The sequence below is a fragment of the Falco peregrinus genome, chromosome 7 (assembly GCF_023634155.1).
Source record: "Falco peregrinus isolate bFalPer1 chromosome 7, bFalPer1.pri, whole genome shotgun sequence".
NCBI classification, from domain to species: Eukaryota; Metazoa; Chordata; class Aves; order Falconiformes; family Falconidae; genus Falco; species Falco peregrinus.
Genome location: NC_073727.1, coordinates 36,243,858 through 36,270,490, shown reverse-complemented (window position 1 = coordinate 36,270,490; position 26,633 = coordinate 36,243,858). Strand labels below are relative to the sequence as shown.

The 26,633-nt window shown below is 36.3% G+C and overlaps 1 protein-coding gene across 22 annotated transcripts in view; it reads left to right on the top strand.

Moving 5' to 3' along the window:
• The window catches only part of EPB41L2 (erythrocyte membrane protein band 4.1 like 2), a 123,706-nt gene that overhangs the window by 66,602 nt on the left and 30,471 nt on the right, over positions 1-26,633 (top strand). For 14 of the 22 annotated variants that reach the window (XM_055809803.1, XM_055809801.1, XM_055809799.1 and 11 more), the window contains 8 exons: positions 3,310-3,414; positions 9,940-9,982; positions 17,129-17,204; positions 18,721-18,939; positions 19,401-19,488; positions 21,089-21,241; positions 21,963-22,025; positions 22,426-22,523. In XM_055809803.1, the coding sequence (XP_055665778.1) occupies positions 3,310-3,414; positions 9,940-9,982; positions 17,129-17,204; positions 18,721-18,939; positions 19,401-19,488; positions 21,089-21,241; positions 21,963-22,025; positions 22,426-22,523 (845 nt within the window). The remainder of the gene's footprint in view (positions 1-3,309; positions 3,415-9,939; positions 9,983-17,128; positions 17,205-18,720; positions 18,940-19,400; positions 19,489-21,088; positions 21,242-21,962; positions 22,026-22,425; positions 22,524-26,633) is intronic. The other 8 variants (XM_055809809.1, XM_055809806.1, XM_055809804.1 and 5 more) reach the window with 1 other exon arrangement.

The window sequence follows — 26,633 nt, the reverse complement described above, 5'->3', positions numbered from 1 at the left end:
CTGGAGTAACCCTCGCTATGTACGTTCGTTCGATGTTCTCACTTAAAAAAAACCAACAACAAACCAAACACATAACTTGGGGGCTATACAGAATACTGCTGTTCTGAGTACTGTTGTGTTTTAAACTATGGCTTTAGCCTGTCCTTACTTCTCAGCCTCTTTGTACAGCTAGGCCTTCTTGTGGGGCATAAGAATGGACTTACACTTTTACAGCTATTTCAGCATTAGAATCTGGAATAAGATTTCCTTGTTTTCAGTGCTAATGTTTGCTGTGCTTTATACATATATATATATGTATAGATAGATATGCATGTATAGGTATATAGACACACACACACACATATATATAAGGTTAACAGTTATATTTTTACATGTTGGTTGTAACTATCACTTGAGACCTCAACCAACTCATAGAAAAAGAAATAGAATCCCGTTTAAAGAGTAATGTTGAACTGTGCAAACCATGATGCTGTCTTCTTAGAGTCCCCTGTTCTTCCACTAAAAACTTTCTAACTTCTGAAATGACTGGATCACAGTAGTTGTCTTCGCTGTGTAACTTAAGTGCTTGTTTAGAGACATTCTCCTAGGAACATGGTGTTTTCCAGAAAACTTGTAAATTATCATGTAATTTAAATCTGTGTAGTAATGCCTGTCCCCAAAGGATTACAAAGAAATTGCACTTGAAAAGTTTAGTTTTGGAAATTAAATACTTTTGCAGATTTTTAAAACTATATCACAATGTAAAGAAACAGTATTAAAGAACTAGAAGTCTTCAATTTTACAAGTCGAATTTTAAAATGAGAACTGTTGCTGATACTGAGAGACTGCTTATGCTTTTTGAATCCCCAGCAGAGCTCTATAAATGTCACTTTCTGATGCTGTAACTTCTTTGTTTCATGTTGCTGTCTAGAATGTAGACTAACATAACTTGTCCTTCATGGCAATGGGATGTTTTTCCTCATGTGGAAAAGCTATAGACTTCCAAAAAGATCTTTAAAGATACAGCGGAGATTAGTAGTATATCCAAGTTCTGTGTTCACTATGACTTCCTAAGAGGAAGCTGTGCAATGTTTTACTGTTACAGTTGCAACATATTTCCTGGAAGTTTGGCTGCTTTATGTTTCTCTATGTCAAAGACTTAATATTAACTCTGGTTTTCAGTTTATGAACTTTATAAAAAGCTGTGTAATTAGCAATTGACTCCAGATATGGATTTAATGATAGCATATATTATTTCTGCACTAATCTGTAAATTTCCTTTACTGAAATACGTATACCTGGAACCTGCCTTTGCAAGGTCTGATCGTTGATGTGCACAATGATTTAGGGAGAAAAATGATAACTATTACATGCATCTAACCAGCCTAAGATTCTTCAGACCATCTCTTGCTTATACTTTTTCTGCTTTTGATTTAGCTTTTCTCTATATTGCCAATTTTTTTATGAAGCTGAAGGTAAGGCTGTCAAGAAAACTAAGTGGTTACTTCAGACTCTGAGGGGAAATACTCATTTGTCTTTCTGAAGAGTAAATTTTTTGAAAGTACCAAACAGACTTGAGATTCCCAGCTCCCCTTTTCAATAGTGACCCTGACTTCTAAGTTCCACTGCCTCTCTGATGCTTGTACTACTAAATGTGCTCATTTTAGAGGTGTATCTCTTTGAAAATGTTCTGGTCGTCGGGACTGTAGTGTGTGCTGAACAATGGGATCTTGAATAAATAAAGCTTTGGATTCTTTGGGAATAAACCAACAATGCCTTCACTGTTTGCTCAGTGCATACCTTCTTTTCTCCCCCTTCCCTTCCCTCCCAGACTTAATGTTTTGTGCCATGGAGCTGAGCTGCAGGCAAATGCCGTGCTGGGGCATATTGTGAATGCTCTGCCACTGTCTGTGGGGGACAATGGCTGCAGTGTCGCAAGGGCCTACACAGGGGCAGTTGATGGCATTTTGTGGAATTGCAGTGGTGTGTGGCATCTGCTGAAATCTGTAGGATAGGCAAATGCAAAAATTCCATTAAGCTGCCAGGCCTCTGAAAATGCCATGTTGTGGCTTCATTGAGAAATGCCACAAATAGCAGAACAGTCATGAAGGAGTTGGTTAAAACGGGGAGACTGCATGCCATTCATGTTCAGATTTTAACTATGGAAAAAAAAAAATCTCATCTTCACCCCGAGTACATTTTGTGAGCTGTCTGCTCTAAAACTTTGTCTCCTGTCAGCTGCCATCTCCTGTACAACAAATCTTTTCCCTAAAACCTGGTCCACAGAAGCAGGGTCTCGGCCTGCTTTTATTGCCAGTGCTTGGAAGATATGGGATGCCCTTATTTACATTCCCAGTTCCAGATACAAGAACAGATAAAACTTCAGGACTAATTGCCATTTGCTTAAGCTGCAGTAATACTGAGCCACAGGAAGCAGCCTTTTTTAAGAGTGTATTAAAATGATGATCACTCTTTGATTACTATTATAAAGTACCAGACTATGACATTGAAACTAACCTTAAATTAAAAAAGTGAAATGTTGTTGTTTTTACTGACTTCCACAGATATTATTTTTAGGAAGATTAAACTTCTTTAAGGCTGGTTGGATACTGAGAGAGTTTGTAAATCTACAGATAGAAGGCAGCCCTCTTATTTTCTGCCCCTCAAAACCTCTACAGTTTAGACAGCTAGACATGTTGCTTATGTTCTGCTTACACTTGTGTGCTACTTCTACTTGTCTGTTTGCTGAATTGTAGTGGCCTGCTTGTTCTGTTTGTCTCTTGCAGATGATAATGTGCTTTATTTTTCTTGGGAGTTCATCTCGTGATTCATAAGTCGTTGAGATGTGTGCTAAAATGCTAGAAATGCAGAAGTTAACAGACATTAACACTATAGGAAGTATATTCATTTTTAGAAGATAATAATACAGAAAAAGTTGGTTTGCATGAAGTAGTCTTCAATTATTTTAAAAGTAAAGATCCAGAAAAACTAAGAACTATTTAGTGAAACTTCATGGTGCAAAACATTTAATAAATCAATTTAGGTACTGAATTTTCATTGTGAAGCCAAGTAAATTTTTTTGGTGAATTGAAAAGTATTGAAATGTCTTTATTTTTGTCAGTGATATGTAAAGCTTATGATGAACGTATGTGATGAATATATATGGTGAACAGTATATCGTAAGAAAGCTACAGATTTATAATCTATTTTATTGATTATAAATTTTCCTGACTAATACCATCAAATAGCCATATCTGTAATTAAGGATTTTACCAATTTACTGATAGTACTTTTCTCTTTTTTCTTTTTCTTTTTTTTTTTTTCCCCCAGAAAAGAGCAAAAGGTCAAGTGCTGTTTGACAAAGTGTGTGAACATCTCAATTTACTGGAAAAGGACTATTTTGGGCTGTTGTTTTATGAGAATTCAGAACAGAAGGTAAACCTGTATCGAAGTTTTGTTTCTTTGTTTTGCTATATTACTACTGACATAAGTAGTTTAGTGAGGCATATTGTATTAGATGTATACCATTACAAACATTTGAGGAAACTTGCAAAACGTCAATTTTAGTCTGCTGTAGACTTGCAACATGCAGGATACTGATGTACATGTTGATACCTAAGAAAGTGCCCATTTTATTTAGAGTAAGGGAATATTTAAAATATCTGCATTTTTGAGAAAACTGATTAATTACTAGGCTTTGTAGTAAAACAGTAGAATAGTATTGTAAAACAGTACGCCATGCTTACATGTTAGATGGTCAAGTACATCTAGGCTGCTGAGCTAAGACAAATCTTAAATCAGTCAGTGGCATACATTCAACTAATTACCAAAAGCAAATCTAGCTTTTCCCAGCATCTAAACATTTACAGTTGGGTATTGCTGGCAGCTGACCAGGTGGCTGCTGGCTGTTGCTTTGTCCATGAACTAAAGATATACCTGCAGTCATCTTTTCCTTCATAAAAAACCCAGACTAATAATTGCATATTGAAGTGGAAAAAATTATGTTCCTTTTAAATCTCTGTATTTGTAGCAGGGAACATCATTACACAAGTACTATACATAGTCTAGAAGCTTTTGCTTTTTTTCTGTCATCTTTCTCATCTAATTTAGGGTCTCAGTAAATCTGAATTTCTGTCAACTTCCATTCAAGTACAATTGTTTTCTAGAGTTATTTGCCTTGTTGCAAGACCTTCTGTGCAGCATCAAGCAAAATGCTGAGTCACTCTGTGTTAAAGATCCTCATATATAAAATGGATTTGAGGTATTTTTACTTTGATATTTTATTTTTGTTCTTAATTTCCAAAGCATATGTAGAAATGAGAACTTCTTTGGTGTAAGAATGAAGAGCATCTCAGTTGATCTTCTGAGTAATATTGTAATCTTAATTGTTATTTGTTATTATTGCATGTTGTCCCTTTACTTGTGCTTCTCACTATTGAAAATCTGTACTGTACACGCACAGCAAAATAACCATAAAAGAGCAGTCTGATCTCTGGCAAGAGAGAAAACGTCTAATAGCAGACCTGGTATGCTTGAACTATACCAGGAAATAGCCCAGCTGAGTAGATCCTAGGAGGTGGAATAGGGAGTCTTTGGCTTCTGAAAGTAGAGCAGGAAAGTCTGGACTGGTGTATTTAGGTCCTCTTCTTCTTCTTTTTTTTTTTTTTTTTTTGTCTTTTTTAATGTGCTTCTAGTCAGACTAGGATTTCATGGCATTCCTCAGTCATGTGAATGGAGGAACAGAGCACCATACTTTAAAAAGAGTCCATCTGTTTTTTCATATATCTTTCTCCACGGAGATACAAAAACTTAACTGGATGTGAACCTGGGCAACCTCATGTAATTCAGAGCTGTCTCTGCTTTGAATCAAAGTTGGACCAGTTATCTCCAGAAGTCCATTACAGCCTGAATGGGTCCTTGAGCTCCCTATTTATTGACTATGGAGGTGCTACTGTAGCAACACTCATAAATGAGGAATTTACAAAAATTAAATGAGAAATATCTGGGTAATAGCGTCCCTGTGGTTTGATAATTTATACAGGCAGGCTAAGTGTAGCACTCTATTCGGAAGAGTAGATCACTTGTCACCTGAATTATGGACAGCAGCAGGCTTTTATTTTAAAATTTCTGGAGGGGTCTGGTCCAATTTTCTATGAAGGCTAAAAAACCACAGTTGCTGGATTTTGACATCTTCATACAAGAAAGTTCAGTGTTATCTGGAGAAACTTAAAGAGGAGTCTTCCCTAGCATATTTGCATTTCCTACCTCCCGCTTCCTATTGCAGAATTAATCCTAATTTCTGGTGAACTGCAGGAACTACAAGATTTTGAATGCCAGTGAGTAACAGTGAAGGAGGGTTTTTTTTTTAGATATTTGCTGGCTGGATAGCCCATTTGCTCTAGATTGTACCCAAAGTGCCATTACATGGATGGTGCTATGCCTCTGGTTCAACTCCGAGTTGTGATTACTAGGTGAGTGAGAATACCTAGGTTTTCAAAGAATTTGGAAATGTGGGCTTTGGCATGAATCTAGTCACTTGGCTAAATGTTTATGGTCTTTTATGGGTTGGACAGGCTGTACTGCAACGTGCATATTTCTATAGGCTTGCTTATTTTTTTTTTCTGCTATTGTTACTCAAGTTACATAATTCAAAGCTACTGCAGTTGTATAACATGACGTTTGGAAGTTCTTACACCGGTTATGTTACAAACTTATCCTGGTAACGTGAAGGGTAGCTACTGCAGTGTCTTAATATGGCAGAATTATTAGTTGTGTTCTGAGAAAGTTTCCCCCTCCCCAACTGCCTTTTCTTTCGTGCTGGTAAGTTTGAAATCATATAGCTTCACAGAATGTGCTCAGTAAGACTGTAGCACTGATTTTTGTTGTTAAAGGGAATTTTTTAATACATGGATGAAGACCATTTAAATTGTCTTCAGCATGTTAAATATTTGTGGTATGTTTTTAATGAATGCTTCTGTTTTAGGACTTTAAAGTGTCTGAACTTTTTTCATTCTTTAAAAAAAAAGAAGAAAACATTTAATGTTTTATGTTTTAATTTAATCAATAGATGGAAGTGGGTGGTGCTGAACAGCTGTGTTCAGCAATAGCTGCCAAAGAAAGCTTGGGGACTTGGCCCTAAAACCAGGAAAAGCTCCCTCTCTTTTGTTCACCTCTGTAATAAGTTTGAATTCTTTTTTTAGCTCAGTACCAGTTCATTCTGATGCACTTTTTTCTCCTGTTATGACTGTTGCCTCTTCAGATTAAAATGCCATAAATCTCTGACGTCCAGACTAGTCAGTAGTAAATGCTGAATTATTATGTGTTTTTCTCATTCTTGTGCACCCATCACAGCTACCCATTTATGAGCCAGCTGTTGAACTCAATGGCAGCTGTGGGGTGTGGAAACTGAATGCCAGGCACTCTTGTGAATTAGAGCTGCTCCCTAATGCACCATCGGGGTACCATTGGAGGAGGAGTCCCATTAACTTTTATCTAGGAGTATTCTGTGCAGCTGGGAGAGATGTTAGGTCTTCAGGTCAGACTGATTTTTGTTAGCTTTAATACACATTTTAAAGCTATTTAGGTCAAATTACTCATTAATGACTTCTTGTTTTGCAAATGTTAATTTTATTAGTCTAAAATTTAGTTAGCGATTTCACTGCATTACACCCTCAAAAGTTCATGAATGCTCCATTCACACTGTAATTGGTCTGCAGAAGTGTTAGAAAGCTTCTGCTCTTATATTCTGGGCACCAGCTGGAAATGCTGCTTTTCTGGATCTGTACAAAATACTTTTGTACTGGTAGAGAACATTTTGTTGTTCTGTGACAATTCATTACTTTGTCTCATCTATAACCTTACCATTCACAAATCAAACAAATAGATTTCTGCCTACTGGAGCAAAGTAGCATGTATACACTTTGTCTTTTGTTTTGAGAGACAGACCTGTCTATTCTGCATTGAGGTCTGTTTCAGGGTAGATTCTTTCATTAGTGTTTGCTTTATCCATAACAAAAGGCACAGATGCAAAAAAAAAAAAAAAAACCACCCCTGTAATTATGCCTATAAATAGAATATAAGCATCTGATTTTATTTGACAGAATGGTAATGAAAGTTGGTAGCAAAGTCTGCTTCCAGTAAGCTTACTCCAGGTTTGGAAAATCAGAAAATGAACTGTACAACTTCTTTAAAGAAAGGATTAGTCTTCTAATCTTGCAGCATATTCTGTACTGTAAGTTCTTTTCTCCTACTTTATAGTGATAGAAGATAAAGCACTGAAAGAAACATACTCAAGAATCCTCGTTTTCTGCTGCAGTTATGCCATGCTCTATTCTAGACTTACTTTGTACTATACTTTGTATAAAATCTAAGAGTTTAAGCTACTTCTAGTTACCTTTGTAATTGGATGAATATGGCTGTGTATCATTTTGGAATGGAAGTCATGCCAAAACTGAAAACCTAGGATGATAACTGTAGCTGACCTGAGTCTGAGCCAAAATTATGTGAAGACTTCTGTTGTCTTCCAAGGCATTTCCATGTCAAAGGTCTTCCAGCAGATAACAGTATTTCTGATTTAAGCAGAATAAGTGGTAATACAGATTTTTTGGAGAGGTGTTTTATATCTCTTCCTTCGTAACAATGTTATGGACTGTACATCTCTGGAAGAATTATAGTAGCTATGAAATGTAGAGATCACAGATTCCTTAAAGCAAGAAATGTGAAATTGTTCTTTTTAAGTTACATCTGTAAAAATGATAAAAAGTGGACTTTGCCTTTATTTTGTAAGCAGTATTTGTCTAATACCTTGTCATGGTTTAACCTCAGCTGTCAATTAAGTACCACGCAGTCACTCGCTCACTCTCCCCTGCCACCCCTAGTGGGCTGGGGAAGAGAATCATGAAAAAGGTAGAACTCTAGGGTTGAGATAAAATCATTCATAATAATAATGATGATGATGATGAAAAGGAAGGAGAAGCAGAGAAAAATAAAAATCCAAAGGGAAGGGAAAAAACAAATGATGCACAACACAATTGCTCACCACTCCCTGACCGATGCCCAGCAAGGCCCCGAGCAGCGATCGGCAGGCCCTGGGTGAATCCCTGCAGTTTATATATTAAACATGATGTTCTATGGTATGCAGTATCGCTTTGGCTACTTCAGGTCAGCTGTCCTGGCTGTGTCCCCTTGCAACTCTTGTGCCCCCCCCAGCCTTTTTGCTGGCAGGGCCTAATAAACTGAAAACTCCTTGACCTAGCATAAACATTACTTAGCAACAACTTAAAACATCAGTGTGTGATCAACATTATTCTCATACTAAATCCAAAACACAGCACTATACCAGCTACTGGGAATTAAAAATAACTCTATCCCAGCCCAAACCAGGACATATACAGATCCTGCATTTGTGATGAAATCAAATTGCACCAAGGTTTTTTTACAACAGGGAACTTAGTATTTTGGGTCATATTCATACAAGCCACATCCTTTATCAGCAAAGGTCACCTACATTAAGGATTTGCACTAGTGCAGAAACATGTAGTTCCACATTTTCCTAATCTATACAGACCCAGCCTGGCATGTTTTGCCTCCTTGAAATAAATTTAACTTTGCGTTGAAAAGCCTGTAATAAAGACTGAGGGAGATGGTATTGGAAAATAATTGTTGCATTTGGAGTTTGGTAGTGTAGACTGAAAGGTGAGTCACATCATACCCAATATCCACTGCTTGCCTAGGTTAGGCAAGAAAAATTGGTACAGGTATGTCTCTAAGTAATGTTTCTGCTGGCGCTGAGGTCCCCTCTGAGTTTAAAGCTGCTAATAGGTGCAGTAATTTGTGGAAATACAAAGGTTGTCCTTGACCTTACAAGTCAGTTGCTAATTCTTCCCTACTTTGAACATCTTTGTCTTTGAAATGTGTTAGGTCCTGCTGGCAGGCTGGTTGTGTGCATGTGTTTCTTCTATCAATATGCTTGTGTATGTGTGTCTGGCCATGGGAAATAAAGGTTCAAACACTGTATAAAGTAAATTCTCAGTAACTGCAGTTAAAAGGCTTGTGTTGCTAGTGTCTCATTCAGTCTAACATCTATGGGTGACATTAGTAAACTGAATTGTCTGAGTTACTGATGAATATACATCACTGATTTCTTAGTCTCACTTCCCGAAATTATATTTTTGGATGATCAGTCACAAAAAAGTCTCATTGCACATATCAATAGTAACTGAAATGCTATGAGCTATTTAACAGGTTGAACAGATTATATCAAAATATTTTTGGTATTGGGGATAGAGCACATTTAATGTTGAGGCTTCTGAATATGAAAAAGTGACTTTATTTGCACTGCCTAAAATAGAGCTGAGTATCTAGATTTGAATGTTACCAGCGTATCAGTATTAACGTAATACATGTTCATAGAGAACTTTGCTTTGGGGAATCTCAGGTAAAAAGCATGAAAATTGATTAAGTTTTTCCAAGCACCTTTGAACGTTATCAGAACTAAAATATATATGCCTTAAGGGAAGTGATGGGAATAATAAGTCTCTGGAGTTCACGAGAAATGTTGCCTTAAGTAGCTCTACGTGGGTGTTTAAGCACAGACATGTAGAGGCTACATAGCCATTTCTGAGAAGTCTGCTTATGTCAATAAGAGGAATACAAGAGAAAATTGTATTTGTCAAACGTAAATTGCTAGACCACCTTCACTTGAAGACTTTTTAAAATTACAGGGCGTTAATAGTCTAAAGTAATAAGACAACCATGAAGGGAGTGGCATTACACAGTTTCATCTATGTGCATGGGTGGGGAGACCTGCTAGCAAGTCACAAGTTCAATCTTAGAATTCTCTGGGTTATTTTAAAATGGAACAGATGTCTGAACAATACAAACTTTAACTGCATTGTATGAAATTACTTCACCGTCTTCAGTCTGAAGTGATTTTAAATGCTGGTTGTGGGTTTTTTTCAGAACTGGCTAGATTCTTCGAAGGAAATTAAGAGACAAATTCGAAGTAAGTACTGTATTCAGATATTATGCTCCTTTTATTTCCTCACAGAAATATTCTTCATAAACTCAGTAGCCTGGATGTTGACTAAATTGTATACTTACAACATTAAAATAACTTGTATCTGATAAAGACATATTCAGCCTTAGAACGGAAAGCTAAGCTTCTATTTCTGTCCACTGTCCAAGAAGGGGAGAAAGAATCACTCAGCCGTGTGCTGTAGAAGTTAATTATTATACTGGCTGCTGCCCCAAAATTTTCCTCTGATTTATCTGACTAATAGTTGACCTTTTTGCATCCTGAAACAGTAGATGTTTTTCAACTTTGTGCTGATATTTGGGTTATGGGATGGAGAATGTCATCTTGCATCTGGTCATGGTTGTTGCTACAGGGCTTTATAACTTCAAAAACTCACCTGAAGAACATGAAACTATAAAAAGAGAATCAATACAGAACATTGGTATTTTTCCATACTGATCAGGATTGATCAAAGCATTGGCTTTTTTTGATGTGTCCATAGTTTCCAGAATGGAAATGGAATAGAGAGCATAATCTTGGAACGTCTCACTACAGTGGTTTTCAGACTGAATCTGTGTGAAAAATCTTTATATATTATATGAGAAAAATCTCAATACACAGAATAATTTATTTTACTCTGTTTGCATAAAACTTGCCAAAACTCTTCACTAGCCAGGTAGCTTTTGTAGCAGATAGGGGAGTGAATGGAGAGTAAATTTAGAAGATACTTGTCCTGAGTCTACGTGACGCAAAATAAGTAACCACTAAGAAGTGCTAGACAGCCCTCACCTTTCCTGAAATTCTTGTCATTGCTTTACTCATATGTGGCCAATGCAGGGTTTTTTTGTTGTTGTTTTGTTTTTGATGGAAACCTTCTTTTGGTAGCACCTGATAGGAAATACAAGCGGGGAGGAGATGATGAAAATAAGATCTACATGTCTACACTTCCAGCACAACAGGAATTTAAGTTATTTAAGAAACTGATTCTAACTTGTAATTAACAACAGCAGTGTGTTATTTACAATGATAAATGGGTCGTTTCTTTACTATTAACTTCCCTTTTTTAAGGCAATACTCACATTTTCCAGAAATCATAGTGGTGTTAAGTTAGTTTTCTTTAGACCTTTCCCAATTGATGAGATCTCTTACTAAGAAAGTGTGGTTTATATTTTCAGTAAAGAAATGACAGTCACAGAAACTTCCTTGGAAACTTTTTTTTTTTGTCTCACATGCTCTTGTATAAGCAAACTAGAGCTATTAAAATGGCGAATATACTAATATACTTATGCAATTAGAGGCCATCCTTTTAATTAAAGGAAAAGTTACTGGTATTGTAACTTCTTATTTTTCAGGTCTTCAGTAAAAACCTATTAGTTGTCCAAATATGTGGGCTAAGGGCTGTTTGGTTTTAATATTTGACAAAAGATTGAGGACATTGATACTTATTTTTACTGTCTTACTGCAAAGACAGATTTTATCCCCTGGCTACATAAGTATCAAGTAATGAGGCTTTTCTTTGTTCTAAATATATTTTGAATCAAGAGTGGAAATCTTGTGTACAAAAATAGTAAATTATAATAAATTTAAGGTATCTGTAAAACCTACTGGTCCATTTGAACATTCAAAATGAAGAAAATAATTTCTTTTTCTCTTGTACAGCACAAAATGAAGCACTAGCATGCTAGATAAGCATATCTGGACAAATACGTTCGTCTGAACACACAAAAGTGACAAATTTGGAAGTGGAGTTCAGAATGTCAGTTGCAAGTTAATATGTATAACAATCTCTGTCTCTCCCTTACATGTGAGCAATACCAATACTCTAAACATTGGGCATGTATGTACCACCTGTGAGTGGGGAAGATAAAGTGAGAATCCTGTAGTTTCCCCCAAGCTGTGTTCTGCATCAGGCTGGCTGTTGCTAAATCAGGGTCCTCAGGCCTTCTGTGTGATCTCTTATTTGTTCAGGTTGGCTTTTGGCAGGGCAGTTATGTTGGATGCCAGCAATTACGGATGTTACTTTGGCTAACGAACATGATCCACAGATTATTCTGTACTCAGGGCTGCAAAGGTGGCAAAAACCTTGTTTGCTTTCAGCCAGCCTGATCTTCAGGAAGATTAATACTTTTTTAAACTCTGTAATTGGACATCTACTGGCATGTGTTAAAACCTCTAATTAATTCAGTCAGGGACAGGTGGGTTAATAACATTTCTGTCACTATATTCTTGAAAATTGCTACATCTAGTAGATTCAGGCATTTGCAAAATTGAGAACTTTAGTTTGAAAATTGTGATGATACGATCAGTAGCAACTGACCTTGGAATAGTCAAATCCCAGACTTTACAAAGGGTACATTCATTCACTCTTGTATAAAATGTAATTTGAGGATTTATCTGCATGAGATGTACATGCAGTTAGTCTAGAACACATGATATTCTACTCAGTTTTGTCTACAGGTATTTTCTTAACTCTCATTCTCAGTGTAAAGTAATTGAATGAGTAAGCTACGTCAACCTGGTTTCGTCATAGGGTTTAGTGCAACTGAAGATCAGCCTTTTACCTGCAATTTAAATGTTCACAGTTATGGATGAATATCAGAGATGTCAATGTATAAACCCTCTGTTTTGGGAAACCTAATTACTTGCTTTTGTTGTTTTTGTAATGAAAGGTTATGAAACTGAGCTATAAACCTGGTTATCTTTCTCTTCACACAAATTCTGAAACTATTTTTGGGATATAACCTGGTTTTAGTGTGGATGTAATTAATTCTCTTCCTAACAGAAATTAAGTTTGTATGCTGTGCAGAATAGTTTAAATCCAAGGCAATGTTATGTCAATTAAATCTATTTCTAGTCTGCAGCACAATTAGTATTTTTATTGCAAAAAAATACTTCCACATTGCATATCCTGTGTTGTGTGTCTTATAAGACATGGAGAGGATTTGGATATTCTGAGGGCAGAATAGACTGCTATAGGGTTTTTTGTGCATTCTCACCTGATAAAGGATACATTTAACTGGTTTTGTTCTTGAAATTAGCTGTAAATTGTGTTACTGTCTTTTGTCAAGAGAATTCTTATTTAGCCAGAGAGATTCTAGAAACTCATCCCTATATCCAAGATATGACTAATCTGATCTAATTTAGGTTTACTGTGTCCACCTAAAGTAAATGCACTTCTTTTTTGAAGGAACCGGCACTTTCAGGAGGTGAGTGAGTGCATTCTGAAACAGGTGCCTGAGAGGGAAACCAAACCAAATGTCCTTTTCCTTCCATTGGCTCTGAAGGGTGTCAGTGGTGTCATGCATATAATTAAATCTCAGCAGTCTAGGGCTGAAAGAAACTATGTCCCCTGGCATCCAAGGAGTTAATGGTTATGGTGCTAGAAAAGTTGTTTTCTTTTTAGAAAGGAATGAGTATCTGAAGGACTGAGGACAGAAGACATTAACTATTGAGGGGTTTGAGGGAAATCATCTGTAATTCTATGGAAGTGCATTAGAACAGATGAAATTGTACAATAGGTAAGGTAGCAGGTGATAAATCTTGGGCTGTAAGTTTAAACCTTTATTCTTATTCATGCTGAAGACTGTTCTCAGTATCCTTATGTTAATGGGCATCCACTCATTCAGATTGGGGAATTCAGAAACAGCCAAATCCAATACTAGCCTAGTCTTTGAGGCATATTTAGCTAGCAATTAGAGTAGTTCTAGGAATGTCATGTAGTTGAAATGGAGTTTTTTACATTCTTGGTTCTGTGGGATATTCTGCAACACAGCCTAAACTGCTCAGGAAAGAGGATGATACAGAAGAATAATTATATGGTTAAATAGGTATATTTTCCAATTACACAGTAGACAAAAATATGATAAATACACAAATATAGTTCTGTGAGAATTTTGCAGCACAGCGTTCTAAAATATTTGAGCAATCCAAAGTTTGTATTTAAAGTGCTAAGGAAGGTTAGAATTAATTTATGAAAAAGCTTGCATTTTGAATGTACAGTTCTGGCTGTCTGATATTAATGCTAACAAAATTATGCTCAGGCATCAAAATATGGGGGTCACTTTATGTAAATAACCATATATCTGTAAAGGCTGTAGCTAATTTTGGTCTAAACTAATCACACTAAAGTTGAGCTTGTACTTGGTGAAGAGAGCTAAGTACCTGTGACAAGGGAAGAGTTATCCTGCAGGACTGCTTCTGTATGTCTACTAATTATGAGGAATGATTTTACAGTTTGGAGATGCCTGAGTTTGTGAGCTGAATCTTGTCAGTCCAGCCAGGACTGTCTATAGTCTGCTTTTTATGCATTTTTGAAAATGTGGACTGGATATAGATCTTCCTTATTTCTTTGATTTTCCTGACAATAATTTAAGAAAAATTATAGAAGTAATTTTCTTAATTTTATGGGGCTCTTTTACATCTACCTGTGACTAGTGTAACTGTCCTTGTCACACAGTGCCATAAAAATCCTAGCTAAGACACAAAAGATCTCGTGAGTGAAAGCCAGAAAAAGCAGTTACTGGAAAAAAAACCCTCACTGATTTCCTAGTTTAAATGGGATGAATCATGTTAATTGTATGCTGTTAGCTGGTTGGCTACATTGCATTCTTTTTTTCTAAGAATGTGCTTAAAGTTTCCACAAAAGCATTTTTGAGGTAACAAGCTGGCTAGAAAAAATTTTGACATTTCTGTAGCCCATATTATTAAGCATCGAAACAGAGAGCCTTATCAGGGACAGAATGTTAAATATAATTTTAAATATCAGATTTACTGGGGTTTTTTTGTCTTGACCACCAGTTTAAAGCACCAGTAATAGTGTGCATTATTGTGTGAAGACAGTTATGTTTGTATGCCTCTGTTATGCAGCTATAAACAGTATGCTGCAGTGAGAAGTATATAGACTGTGCACACTGTAATATACCTGCTAGTCGACATTCAGGGGATAAATGTACTTTCAGTAATTGGGCAAAATATAAGGTCACCAACTGTCCAGAAAATACTTAGTGAAGTCAACTGCAACATTCTTTCAATAGATTAGCTATGGAATTAGTATGAGGAGACATGTGAAATTTTTCACAGTTGATACGTTTGGAGTATTTTTGCTCTTTTTAGGTTTTTATAGAGAATATAGGGTTTTTTCCTTTCTTTTTTTTTTTTTTTTCACATGCTGTCTTGGTCTTCTGGCTACAGTGCTTTCTGAAAGCTAACTGTAGAAATGCTGACAAGAAGGAGAAAGGAATTCATCTGTGACTAGTTTAACTGCAGTTTTAGATGAGGAAAAATTGCTTCATACCAGGAAAAATCGCATACTTCCAGGAAAACTTGAAGACTGATTTATTTTTGGTTTACCTGTGTGGAAGGACACATACTTCATCCATTTCTCCCTGTTCCACAACCCTGGTAACATAACCACTCTCCCTGAACACAGTTTGCCTAGATATTTTGACCCAATTGCTTCTCATCATCAGTTTGGCTTACTCATTATCAGCAGCTTTTCATTAAATGATGCTAATTCCCTGGGAGATAAATGGTAGAAGTGGGCTTATCTATTCCAGCTTTAATTCTGTTTGTCATGCTATATATATTAATTAGTGTTAGACATTTTTTAAAGGTATTTTAGGCTTTTCATTTAAGGAGTCCTGCCTTATTTTATAAGCAAAGTTATTGTTCTAGCAAATAATTGATAACTGGGAACACAGAGGTACACTAAAACTCTGAACTCTCAAAAGGAAACAGTGACATAGCAGCCAGGTGAAGAATGAGGTTCACACTTAAGCAGAACTTGAAGTGCTCCAATGAATAGTCATGTCTGAAAACCTGAATTAATTTTGAAATGTTGAAAGACATTAGAAATTTTTACACAAAGCACCCCTTCGCCTTTAATAGCTGTGAAATTTTAAAACAGGATTTTTTTTAAGAAAATAACCCTAAAAAAGAAGTCAGTTTTCTAGCATTATGCTGAAAACAGCATTTCAGTCTTTTTTGTTGTTAAAATACAAGTTTTTCAAAGTATGAGTTATCTGTGTATGACAGAGATTTAAAATTGTTTACGTTCCAAAATTCTTCATTAATAAGCTTTATAAAATGATTACCTTTTTTTACCGAATATTTTTTCTGCTAGGTCTTTCACCAAAATATTATTTGCCTTAGGAGAATAGGGTCAAGAGACAGACATAAATGGCTACTGAATTGTTTTGATATTTTTATTTTTGTCTTTCTTCATAATTTCTAACAGATCTGCATTGTAGTGTTTATGTTTGGCAAGATATGATAAAGCTCAACTGCATTTACTTTCAAGCAGCATGCAAAACCAAGTATTAAATTCTTTTTCTAGACTTCTATTTTGGGATTTTCTATTACATATGTATGTTTGCAATGTACTTAATAAAATCTGTTTGAATTAGGCAAGTTCTACATTTTGTCAAGTTATTAAATTTAAAACTAGAACTATGACTAAAGGCAACACTTTATGCTCTGTCAAATTATTAATCTGGTTTCCAGCATGCTTTTGCTCAAAAAAATGCATGTGGTCTTAACAATTCTAACATATAGGAATTTAAAATACCATTGATATTAGAGTTGCTAAAGATATTGTTTCTCAAAATAATATTTTAAAGGAGGAATGGCTAATATTTTTTTTGTCTTACATGCATTCTGTATGAATATGAGTAATTGGCATATTATCTTTCTGTTGTATGCAATGCAGACCTCATTTTGACATCTCACATTCATAGCAATACGGTCTCTCAAACTTGGAGGAGTTGGAAATAAACACAAGTGCAAATGTCTTTGAACACAGACTATCTTAAAAGTGTTAATATATTTGGTAGTTTTCAAATATATTTGGTAGTTTTCAAATTAGATGTCTTCTGATACTTACGTTACTCACTGTAAAACGTTCTGTAGAAATAATTTTACATGCTGGTCTTTCACTGTATGTATATATAAGTTACTACCTGATAATGAAAATAATGTATGCTTTTTAGTAATGAAAAAAAAAAAAGGGGAAAAAACCTTCTTGTTTTCAGTGATCTAAGATTTATATGACTGCATGACATTTCACTTTTAGTAAGGTTCTTCCTTTGCTTGCCTCAACTTGTTTGAGGTTAACAACTGGACATTTCCCACATTTAGGTTTACCTTGGATATTCACCTTTAATGTGAAGTTTTATCCACCTGATCCTTCACAGTTGACTGAAGACATCACGAGGTATGCATAGTTCCTTATTTTAAACTTGAAAATTACTGTTAGTTTAATTTGAAGAGCATGTAAAAATTCTTCTTCAGTTCCTGGATGCTGTAACGTTTGGCTGTTACTGTAGACACTGTAGATGTTCTTACATCCAGTGCTTTTTGGAACAAGGTCGAAAACGCAAAGTGAAAACTTAAGGAAGAAACCTGAGAAAGAAAGTAATGATAAGTGGGGATATGATTTGGGTAGGAAGTAAGATGCAAATGATTATATTTCAAAGGAGACAGTGCTTTATTTTAGGGCTACTGATTTATTATATAGCAAATGAGGATGTGAGGGTATTGATATTAAGAGCAAAACTCTAGGGCTCCAAGGTACTCAGCAATAAGCTAGGCTAAGTTGGTGAAAATGTAGTTTTATACATGTGCGTACCATAAAACATAATAAAGCCTGAACATAATTCTCTTCCAAAGTTCTTAGAAAATACATGGAATGCATTGGATATTAGGAACCTAAAAGGTAGCATTGCAAGACTAACATAGTAGATAGAGTATGGGGAATTAATACTCATTTCTTCAGGAGTTATGGAAAACCTAAACACTTATTTTTGGTTTGGAGTTGGCTGACTCTGCTGAGGCAGGATATATGTTGCTTCATGTCATATCAGGTCGGTCTTCTGCACAAAATAAGACAGCTACACAAGTGTGTAGCCGATATATTACTACAAATAATCTAAGACATTTATTCTGTAGTGTATTTAAGAGAAGCTGTCTGTGTTTTCTTTGAAAATTTTCAGTGAGTTGATTGGCTTTTCAATTGTGTGTTCAACTGATAAAGCATTTTTATGGTTATAGCTTAAAGCTAAATTCCTTAAAATTTAAGCTTCACTTGTAAAACTTTTTTTAAAATTTACATTAAAAATCTGTGCTAGGGTAGGATGTCTACTGATTGTTAACATTAAATTTGGTAGAAGGCTGTATGCAGTACCTGAAATATTAAATTCTACATACACAATCTAAGGAAGGCAATTATGAGTTCAATAGTAAACTAAATTTCTTTTGTTTATTACATGACTTAATTAGCTCAGTAACTGCAAGAAATGTAAAAGTTAGAATTTTAAACCCAAAAGGAAATGTCAAAGGAAGTGCATGAGCTTTTATTTGTAAACCTTAGATACCTGCAGGCTACAATATGAAATGAAGTAGTTCCCGAGTCAGCTTTTGTCACAAACTAGATACAGTTTTTCATTCATTTATATTGGAAATCAGAATTTTTCCTGCTCTTTACATTATTTATGGAAGCAAAATCAACTCTTAAAAATGGAAGTGGAATTTACTGTGTGACAATAATGCTCTAATAATGTAAGATGTTAACAAATTATTAATACATTGATTTATTTTAGAGTGTGATTATATGATTATATACATCTCGATAAATTCTGCCATACCTCTTATAAACTTGCCATTGGTAATAGTTTCTCTGTTGTTATTTTTGTTTGATTGTTCGGCTTTTTCCCCTTTCCGTTGTCTTGCAGATATTTCTTGTGCCTACAGCTTCGTCAGGATATTGCTTCTGGTCGACTACCATGTTCTTTTGTGACTCACGCCCTCCTTGGTTCATATACCCTCCAGGCTGAGCTGGGTGATCATGACCCAGAGGAGCACCGCAGTGATTATATCAGTGAATTCCAATTTGCACCCAATCAAACTCAAGAAATGGAAGAGAAAGTAGCTGAGCTACACAAAACACACAGGTGTGTCTAAATACAGTAGGATTAAATAAAATCATCATGCTTTGTCACATTTATGTCAATTCTTTTAAGATGAGGTGTCAAACTGCTAAGCTGAAGTTACTATTACTTCGGAAATCTTTTGCTATGCAACTAGAACCTCTTACTTCCATGTGTTTAAAAAATTCAATTTGAAAATTGTAGTTTCACTAAGATTTCAGAAGAGAACTTTTGGAGAAAATATTTGTATCTAAGCATATGAATTAGTTTAAGCAACATACAGCTAGAATATTTTGAAAGAGTGGAGGTGGAAATCTCTACTAAAAGCATATAATATGCTCTGAAAAAACACTTTCCCTTTAGGGCAAAAATATTGTTGATACCTTACAAACTGAGCTTTTTCTGTGTCTGAATTCCAGGATTCCACTCAGTTTTGATACTCAGTTCTTTTGTCAATAAACTCAAGGCTTATTCAATGGTTTTAGGGGCTTGACTCCAGCACAGGCGGATTCCCAGTTCCTAGAAAATGCTAAGAGACTCTCCATGTATGGAGTGGATTTACATCATGCCAAGGTATTGGGGATTGGTTTGGTTTTCCTTTTGTTTTAAGCATAACCAAAATTATAGACATGCTTAGTATTGAAGAACACAGCATATATGTGTTTTATTGTAAAAGTCATGCCCTCAGTTCTTAGGTATAAGCCTTTTATCTCTTGGTCACGATAATTACTCAGTTTACAGCTCTAACATCCTTAGAATTTACTTTAAATCTAAGTTTATTTAAAGCATAGACATACATGCAGCTTGGAAATAATGCTTTATTCATAAAAATGGCTAAATGTTTTTTTAAATGACAGATTTTTGATGCCAAGAAAATGTGGGGCCATAAAGTAAAGCCTAAAAGAACATGTTATTGTTAATAACATGAGAGTTAAAAATTGAACGGTGTGGGGGTCTTGGGGGAGGGTGGGTTTTGGTGCTTTTTAAACTCCTCTGGATAGATCAAATCAGATTTGCATTTCTAGTGGGCTGCTTTTAGTTAAAAAACCCAACAAATCACCTAACCAACCCCTCCCACAGCTTGCACAAATCCAGTCTCAAATCAATAGGAAAATCAATGCATTGTAAGCATATCAGTCCTATATTTTAAAAAGTTAACTAAGTCTTTCAAGTACTGGAGAAACATTGTTTAGTTCTGTTTCATATGGAAACAATGTACGCTTGTTTTTGCAGTTTTCCATAAACTTTTGCCTGTGTTCTGTTAGAACATGAAAGAAATATACTGAAATTTTTATTCACATATATTAACTATGTATCATTTGTTACTTTTTCAATACAATACAGCATGGCAGTTCACTTAGTCTGTAGTGTTTTAAGGAAGTTAGGGTTTTTTAGTGTTATTGGAGCTTTCTTTTGCTGCACTAAAGTAACTGCAAGCATTAGAACTGCTGCTGTTTGACAAGCTCTGCTTGCAGCCTGTTATTTATGCCAGTGAAGCAACTTTTAATGACAGTGTGGGAATTTGATGTAGTTATTTATTGTTAGGGAGGGCATGTGATTCTACTGTACTATATAGTGGTACAGTGTATCAAAGCCTTGTCAGTAAGTGATTAATTTTGTAGCCTGTAAAACTTGCATCAATTGCTGTCAGTGGAACAGAATGCTCAGAAACCCAGCCCACCAGCACTCTTGAAATGTTATGTTGACATTTCCAGCCAGCTTTCCATTACTTCCTATATCTTTATTGGAATAGTAGGAGACTGTAAAAGATCACCAACTTGTTGAGACTTTCACCAACTGTTTTAAGTTGGAAAGGCCTGTTTTAAAATTTTCTTCTTTTAATATTGAAATTAATGGTAGCACACCCACCATACCTTTCCTTACTTGTAAGTTGTTGACTTCTTCAATATTCTGGCAATAGGGACTAATTTCCCAGAACTGTGGCATATGCAATGGCATATGAGTGCCAAAACTATTACAAATAGTCCAAGGCCTTTCCTATAAAATCAATATACTTGGCCATTTCTGCTTTAAGAATCTTATTATCAGGGTCTTGTAGGTTTGAATATGAGAAAGGTCTCAGCTGCATTATTCCCCCAAGGTACGCTAGCGATAATTACTTGTTTGGAATGTTATTAAACTGATTTTTATGAAATTATCTCACACATGATAGGATTCTGAAGGTGTGGATATCATGCTGGGTGTATGTGCTAATGGACTGCTCATTTACAAAGATAGACTCCGGATCAACCGCTTTGCTTGGCCAAAAATTCTGAAGATTTCCTATAAGCGAAGTAATTTCTACATCAAAGTCAGGCCGGCAGAAGTGAGTAGCACCTTGCTGTCTTTGTTTCTTTTGTGAAATCATTTCTATCCAGTAACATGAAAACACCATCGTTTTTTTCCCATATGTCCTCACAGGCTTATCCTAGATTTAAGTAGCACTTAAGAGCATTTTGTTTTCCTCTTCAGATTTTACTGATTGCATTAAACACTCCTCTTGATCAGTACATGCAAACCAAGAAGAAAATCTATTTTCTTTTGTTAATAGATGCCATCTTTTTTTTTTTCTTCACAGGGAAAGCTAGTTATACTGGCCATGTTCTTAACTGTCTATAGAGACTTGCAGTTCTGGGAGAGAGCCAGCTTCTCTTCCTCTTTGAGTGTAATTGTTCACTAAATGTGCCATGCATCTAGTTTATGGCTGTTGCCAAAGGCTTGATTTGCCCTGTAGAACATTATAACTCTTTCTGTTAGCTGCTCTGAAAATAATAGATTCAACTTTCTTGCTTGATGCCAATATAAGTTTGTGGGAGTTTCTGAAGGGGTGTGGTGTGTGTGTGTACATTTTGAACACATTGTAACTGGAAATTTAACAAAAACCAAAATGTCAAAATTGTAATGCTTTTTTAGATTACACTGAAAAATGTTTAAGGTAGCTTTTACTGTGTAGATAAATAAAACAAAAGAGAAGTCTAAATACCAGTAGCGCAATACCAACATTGTGGTTTTGTAAGTTTTGGAACACACGTGTATTGTTCTTGCAGGTGTTGATGGTGCATAGACGTAATATTTTTGCTAAGAAACTATTATATAGTGAAACAGATCAGGTAAGCTTAACACTGCAGTATGGATATCAGACTATTATTAAATCCAAGGAAAGTGTGCAGCACAACTTGCAGTACAATTACTTCATGCAGTTTAAAAATAAATACTTCGGGCAGCTAGTCAGAAAATCAGCAAGGAACACTACAGTATTATTGGATTTCTCAAAAGAGCCATTAATATAGATAGGAAGTGATACTATGGTTATTGCCCATCATCACTAGCCTGACAAGTATGATTTTATTAAAAGGCTGGAAATTCTGATTTTTTTAATATTTTTTTTAAAAATCTTATGAAGTCATACGAGAGGAGAATTACAGCTTGTTACAGTAATAGTACTATCTAAACTGCTTGCTAGTTAATAGCCAGCTTAATGAAATGGGTTAATTTGTGGATTCTTTCCAGCTGGAACAGTTTGAGAGCACTATTGGGTTCAAACTGCCAAACCATCGGGCTGCTAAAAGGTTATGGAAGGTTTGTGTGGAGCACCATACTTTCTTCAGGTAAATGATAATTCTGTGCTTCTTCCACTTTGCCAGGTATGCTCATATCTTTCTTTTAAAGGATATGAGGAAAGTAAAGAGGATTTCACCCCTTTTTTGCCCCTAATTTCTCAGTCCACTAATACCTCTTAGAAGACACCCTAACAATCATTGAGCCCAAATTACTAGTTCTGGGTCTCAAGTACAGTTAACTGCTTTATTTAAACTTTCATAGTTTACAGCTGATTTTTTCCTTATTTATCAACTGGGCTGAGTTTACAGTCATTCTTTAAAAATCAGAGAATCACTTTAAAAACAGGCTACTATTTGTTTACATAATAATCTGTAACTTTCTCTGCATTTTTTCCCCAGCAACTGACAAACATAAAATTCTGAATTGGTCATTGAACCTATGGTCTTTTTGTAAATGAGCACTTTAACGATAGGCCACAGAGTTATTTCTCTTTCTGCTTCCTCCACTGAAAAGGAGTTTCTGCTATTATAAAAATCAAATGAAGATTTTTCAAACTCCATGAGGGAGTCCCTGTGCCCCATGCAGTCTGAAAGTCACAGATTTAAGTCAAATCTCTTATGCATTGAATAGGCGTTGAATCAAAGTTTCTTGCTTCAAATGAGCTCAGTAACTAGGATATGTAGAAGGTAAGCTTTCTCCTTCAGTAACCTGTGTTTTATTTTTAAAAATCAGTTGTGTTCTAAGGTAGATGCGATCCTGTAGCTGAATGTACTTGCTAGACTGAGACCCTCAGAGAACTTGAGGACCATGAGACCTAAGCAGTTCATTACTGGAACTGTCTTATTGGATGCTTTTCAGTATTCAGATTTTCATTTAATGTAGAATATTTTTGAATGCAATGTTAGAATTTGTGCTGAGATCGGCAGTCACTCTCAAAATGTTTCATTGAGAAGCACATATTTTTAAAAATCTGATCAAAGATTATTTTTTTTTCATTTTTGATAGAATTCATTAGACAAATTTACTAAAATATATCATCCACCATTCTATTCCTCTCTAAAATGTAAAGTCTGCTCTGGGGGGTGATGTCCGTTACCAGAAACAGCATGCAGTTCCGTCTGCAATGAGAGGTTTATCAACACTCTTCAAATAAATTATGAAGTGATTTGCTTTGCTGGGAAACTGTATTTCCTAATATTATAGTAATAAAATGGACCCGAATAGTGAAAAAACAAACCTTATGGAAGTCAAAAATCCTAAACTGAGAAACTACCATGTGCAAATATGAAAGCTTTCAGGAGCATTAATGCATATTAGATGATCTTACTGCAAAAATTCTGACCTAATAAAAATAATTGGATTTTATTCCACTCAGAAGTGGCTTTTCCTAACCAGGAATGGTATTATAATGAGTATTATGTAACAAATACTTGAACTATACTGTAAATTCCACGTACTCCACTGATGTCATCAGACAGAAAATCCTTAGAACCTCTTATCCTGATTTAAAAACAGTAAAATAAGTCCAGCTCTATTTTTCTCCAAAGATAAAAAGCAGAAAAGCAATGCTACAGTCCAAAAGACTGTACTCTTTCAAAGAATGTGTAAAGCTTGTGTATGATACCACAGTAAATAGTATTCAGTCTAGGTGTACGTTTTTAGTTTCCAGACCCCTTAGCATGCCCTATATAACATTGTAAGATTCCTTGTGTTGTCTCTTGCAATGTTTGTTTTTCTCAAATTGTAACATGAAGATCCATCTTCTTACAACGTATGGGAAATTGAGCCAGTATATGAAGTTATTTATAAAAACTTGTAATGAGCTATATTGAAAATGACAACCAAGAGGCATTAGATTCGCTTGTATCAGCTCAACCTTATAGGATTCCAGTACCATTTCCGAAGAGCAACAATCTACTTTAAGAAATACTGTCAGATTATATCTACATTAATCTTTTGAGGTAAACTTAGTCTGCAACTCTGGATGTTAACCAATGGCTGCAGAAAACTGCTTACAATTCTGCTTTATGATGTTTTATTTGAAATTTTAATGATTGAATCAGCATCTCCCCAGAATGTTTTAAAATGGTAAAAGCATAATCTTCAGTTATTTTGTGTAATTAAGCTTGTAATACAAAAAAATCCATTCAAATGCCCTTAATCGGGAAGTAATTAGTTCTCTTGTTTTTTCCACATTAAAAGATTAAAAGTTTGTCTCAGCAGGTTGGAAGATAAAAATGGCAGTTAATGCTGTAGCCTTGCCAAGACTGGAAAATAAACAGGAAGAACCTTGGAAAAACCCTCTTAGCCTTCTTCCTCTTAGTGCATAATGCACTCTCTCTTGGAAATAAATGTGGAGAAATAAATTGTCACAAAGATTGCATAAGGCTGTTTTATAGAAGCAATGGAAGTGAAGCTCCAGATACTTGTGATTTTATTGCATAAGTGTCCTTAGCACAGAAGGGTGAATTAGTCTGTCTTGAATTTTATTTTCTTTAAAAATATGTTGCAACAGATTAAGATTCAGGTGTGTGCTTATGCCTCTTAGGCATGCAGGATTGGATCCTCCTGGCTAGTGCTCTGTCAAAGCCATAAACATCCTCTGTTAGTGAAAATGGTGACTTTCTATCTAGCTGTATTGGGTTTGCAGGCAAGGTTTTGGTAAGTGGAGGGCTATAGAGGTGGCTTCTGTGAGAAGCTTCCCGCACATCCAATAGAGCCAATGGCAGCCAGCTCCAAGACAGACCCACCACTGACCAAGGCCAAGCCCATCAGTGACAGTGGTAGCACCTCTGGGATAATGTATTTAAGAAGGGAAAGGAGTTCTGTGCAACAACAGCCGGCGAGAGGAGTTGAGACTATGTGAGAGCAACAGTTCTGCAGACATCAAGGTCAGTGAAGAAGGAGGGACAGGAGATGCTCCAGGCACCGGTGAAGAGATGCCCTTGCAGCCTGTGGTGAAGGCCATGGTGAGGCAGGCTGTGCCCCTCAGCCCATGGAGGGTAACGCTGGAGCAGATAGCCACCTGCAGCCTGTGGAGGATCCCATGCTGGAGCAGATGGATGCCCAAAGGAGGCTGTGACTCCATGGGAAGTCCAGGCTGTAGCAGGCTCCTGGAAGGAGCTGTGAACTTGTAAACAGAGGATCCCATGCTGGAGCATGTTTGGTGGCAGGACTTGTGACTCCACGGGGGACCCACGCTGGAGCGGTTGCTGAAGAACCGTAGCCTGTGGGAAGGACTCACATTGGAGAAGTTCATGGAAGACTGTCTCACATGAGAGGGACCCCATGCTGGAGCAGGGGAAGAGTGTGAGGAGGCCTCCCACAGAGAAGAAAGGAGTGGCAGAAATGTGTGATGAACTGACCACAAACCCCCATTCCATGTCCCCCATTGCTGCTCCATGGGAGGCAGTAGGGAATTCAAGAGAGAAGTTGAGCTCAAGAAGAAGGGAGGGGTGGGGGGGAATGTGTTTTTAAGTTTTGGGTTTAGGTATCATTATCCTACTCTGATTTGACTGGTAATAAATTATTTTTTTCCCCACGTTGAGTCTGTTTTGCCCGTGATGGGTAATTGGTGAATGATCTCTCCCTGTCCCTCAACCCACGAGCTTTTCATTATATTTTCTTCTCTGCCCTGTCCAGCTGAGGGGAGTGATAGAATAGCTTTGGTGGGCACCTGGCATCCAGCCAAGGTCAACCCACCACATTAGCTCACCATTCTTTTTGCTAAGTATCTGAAAATTCTTCAGTTTTGCTGAAATATCTTTAGAATGACTGTCAGTTTTCAGAACCCACCACTGGGTACTGCCTTAATGTATGTTGGTTTGGATTCCACTGACACAGATATTCCCTGTGTAAATGCTTCAGAAGAGGAAAACAAAGTCAGCATACTCTTAAGTCTCGCTTGCCTATGTGTGCCATCCTAAGTACAAAGGGCACAGTAGTTGCTGCTTCTGCGGGAAAGAAACCGGTGTTCGGTGGGTTTCTCTTTGAAGATCTACAAATCAAAAAGCTATGTTTGGAATAGCCTGATGGGTTTTACGTGGAGGGAGAGTAGGCCATGGAGACTGGTATGCTGGATGTGCGTGTATTTGCAGCGCTACGTTGATCCAGGAAGTAACATCAAAGACCTTTCTAGAGAAGCAGAGACTGGGAAG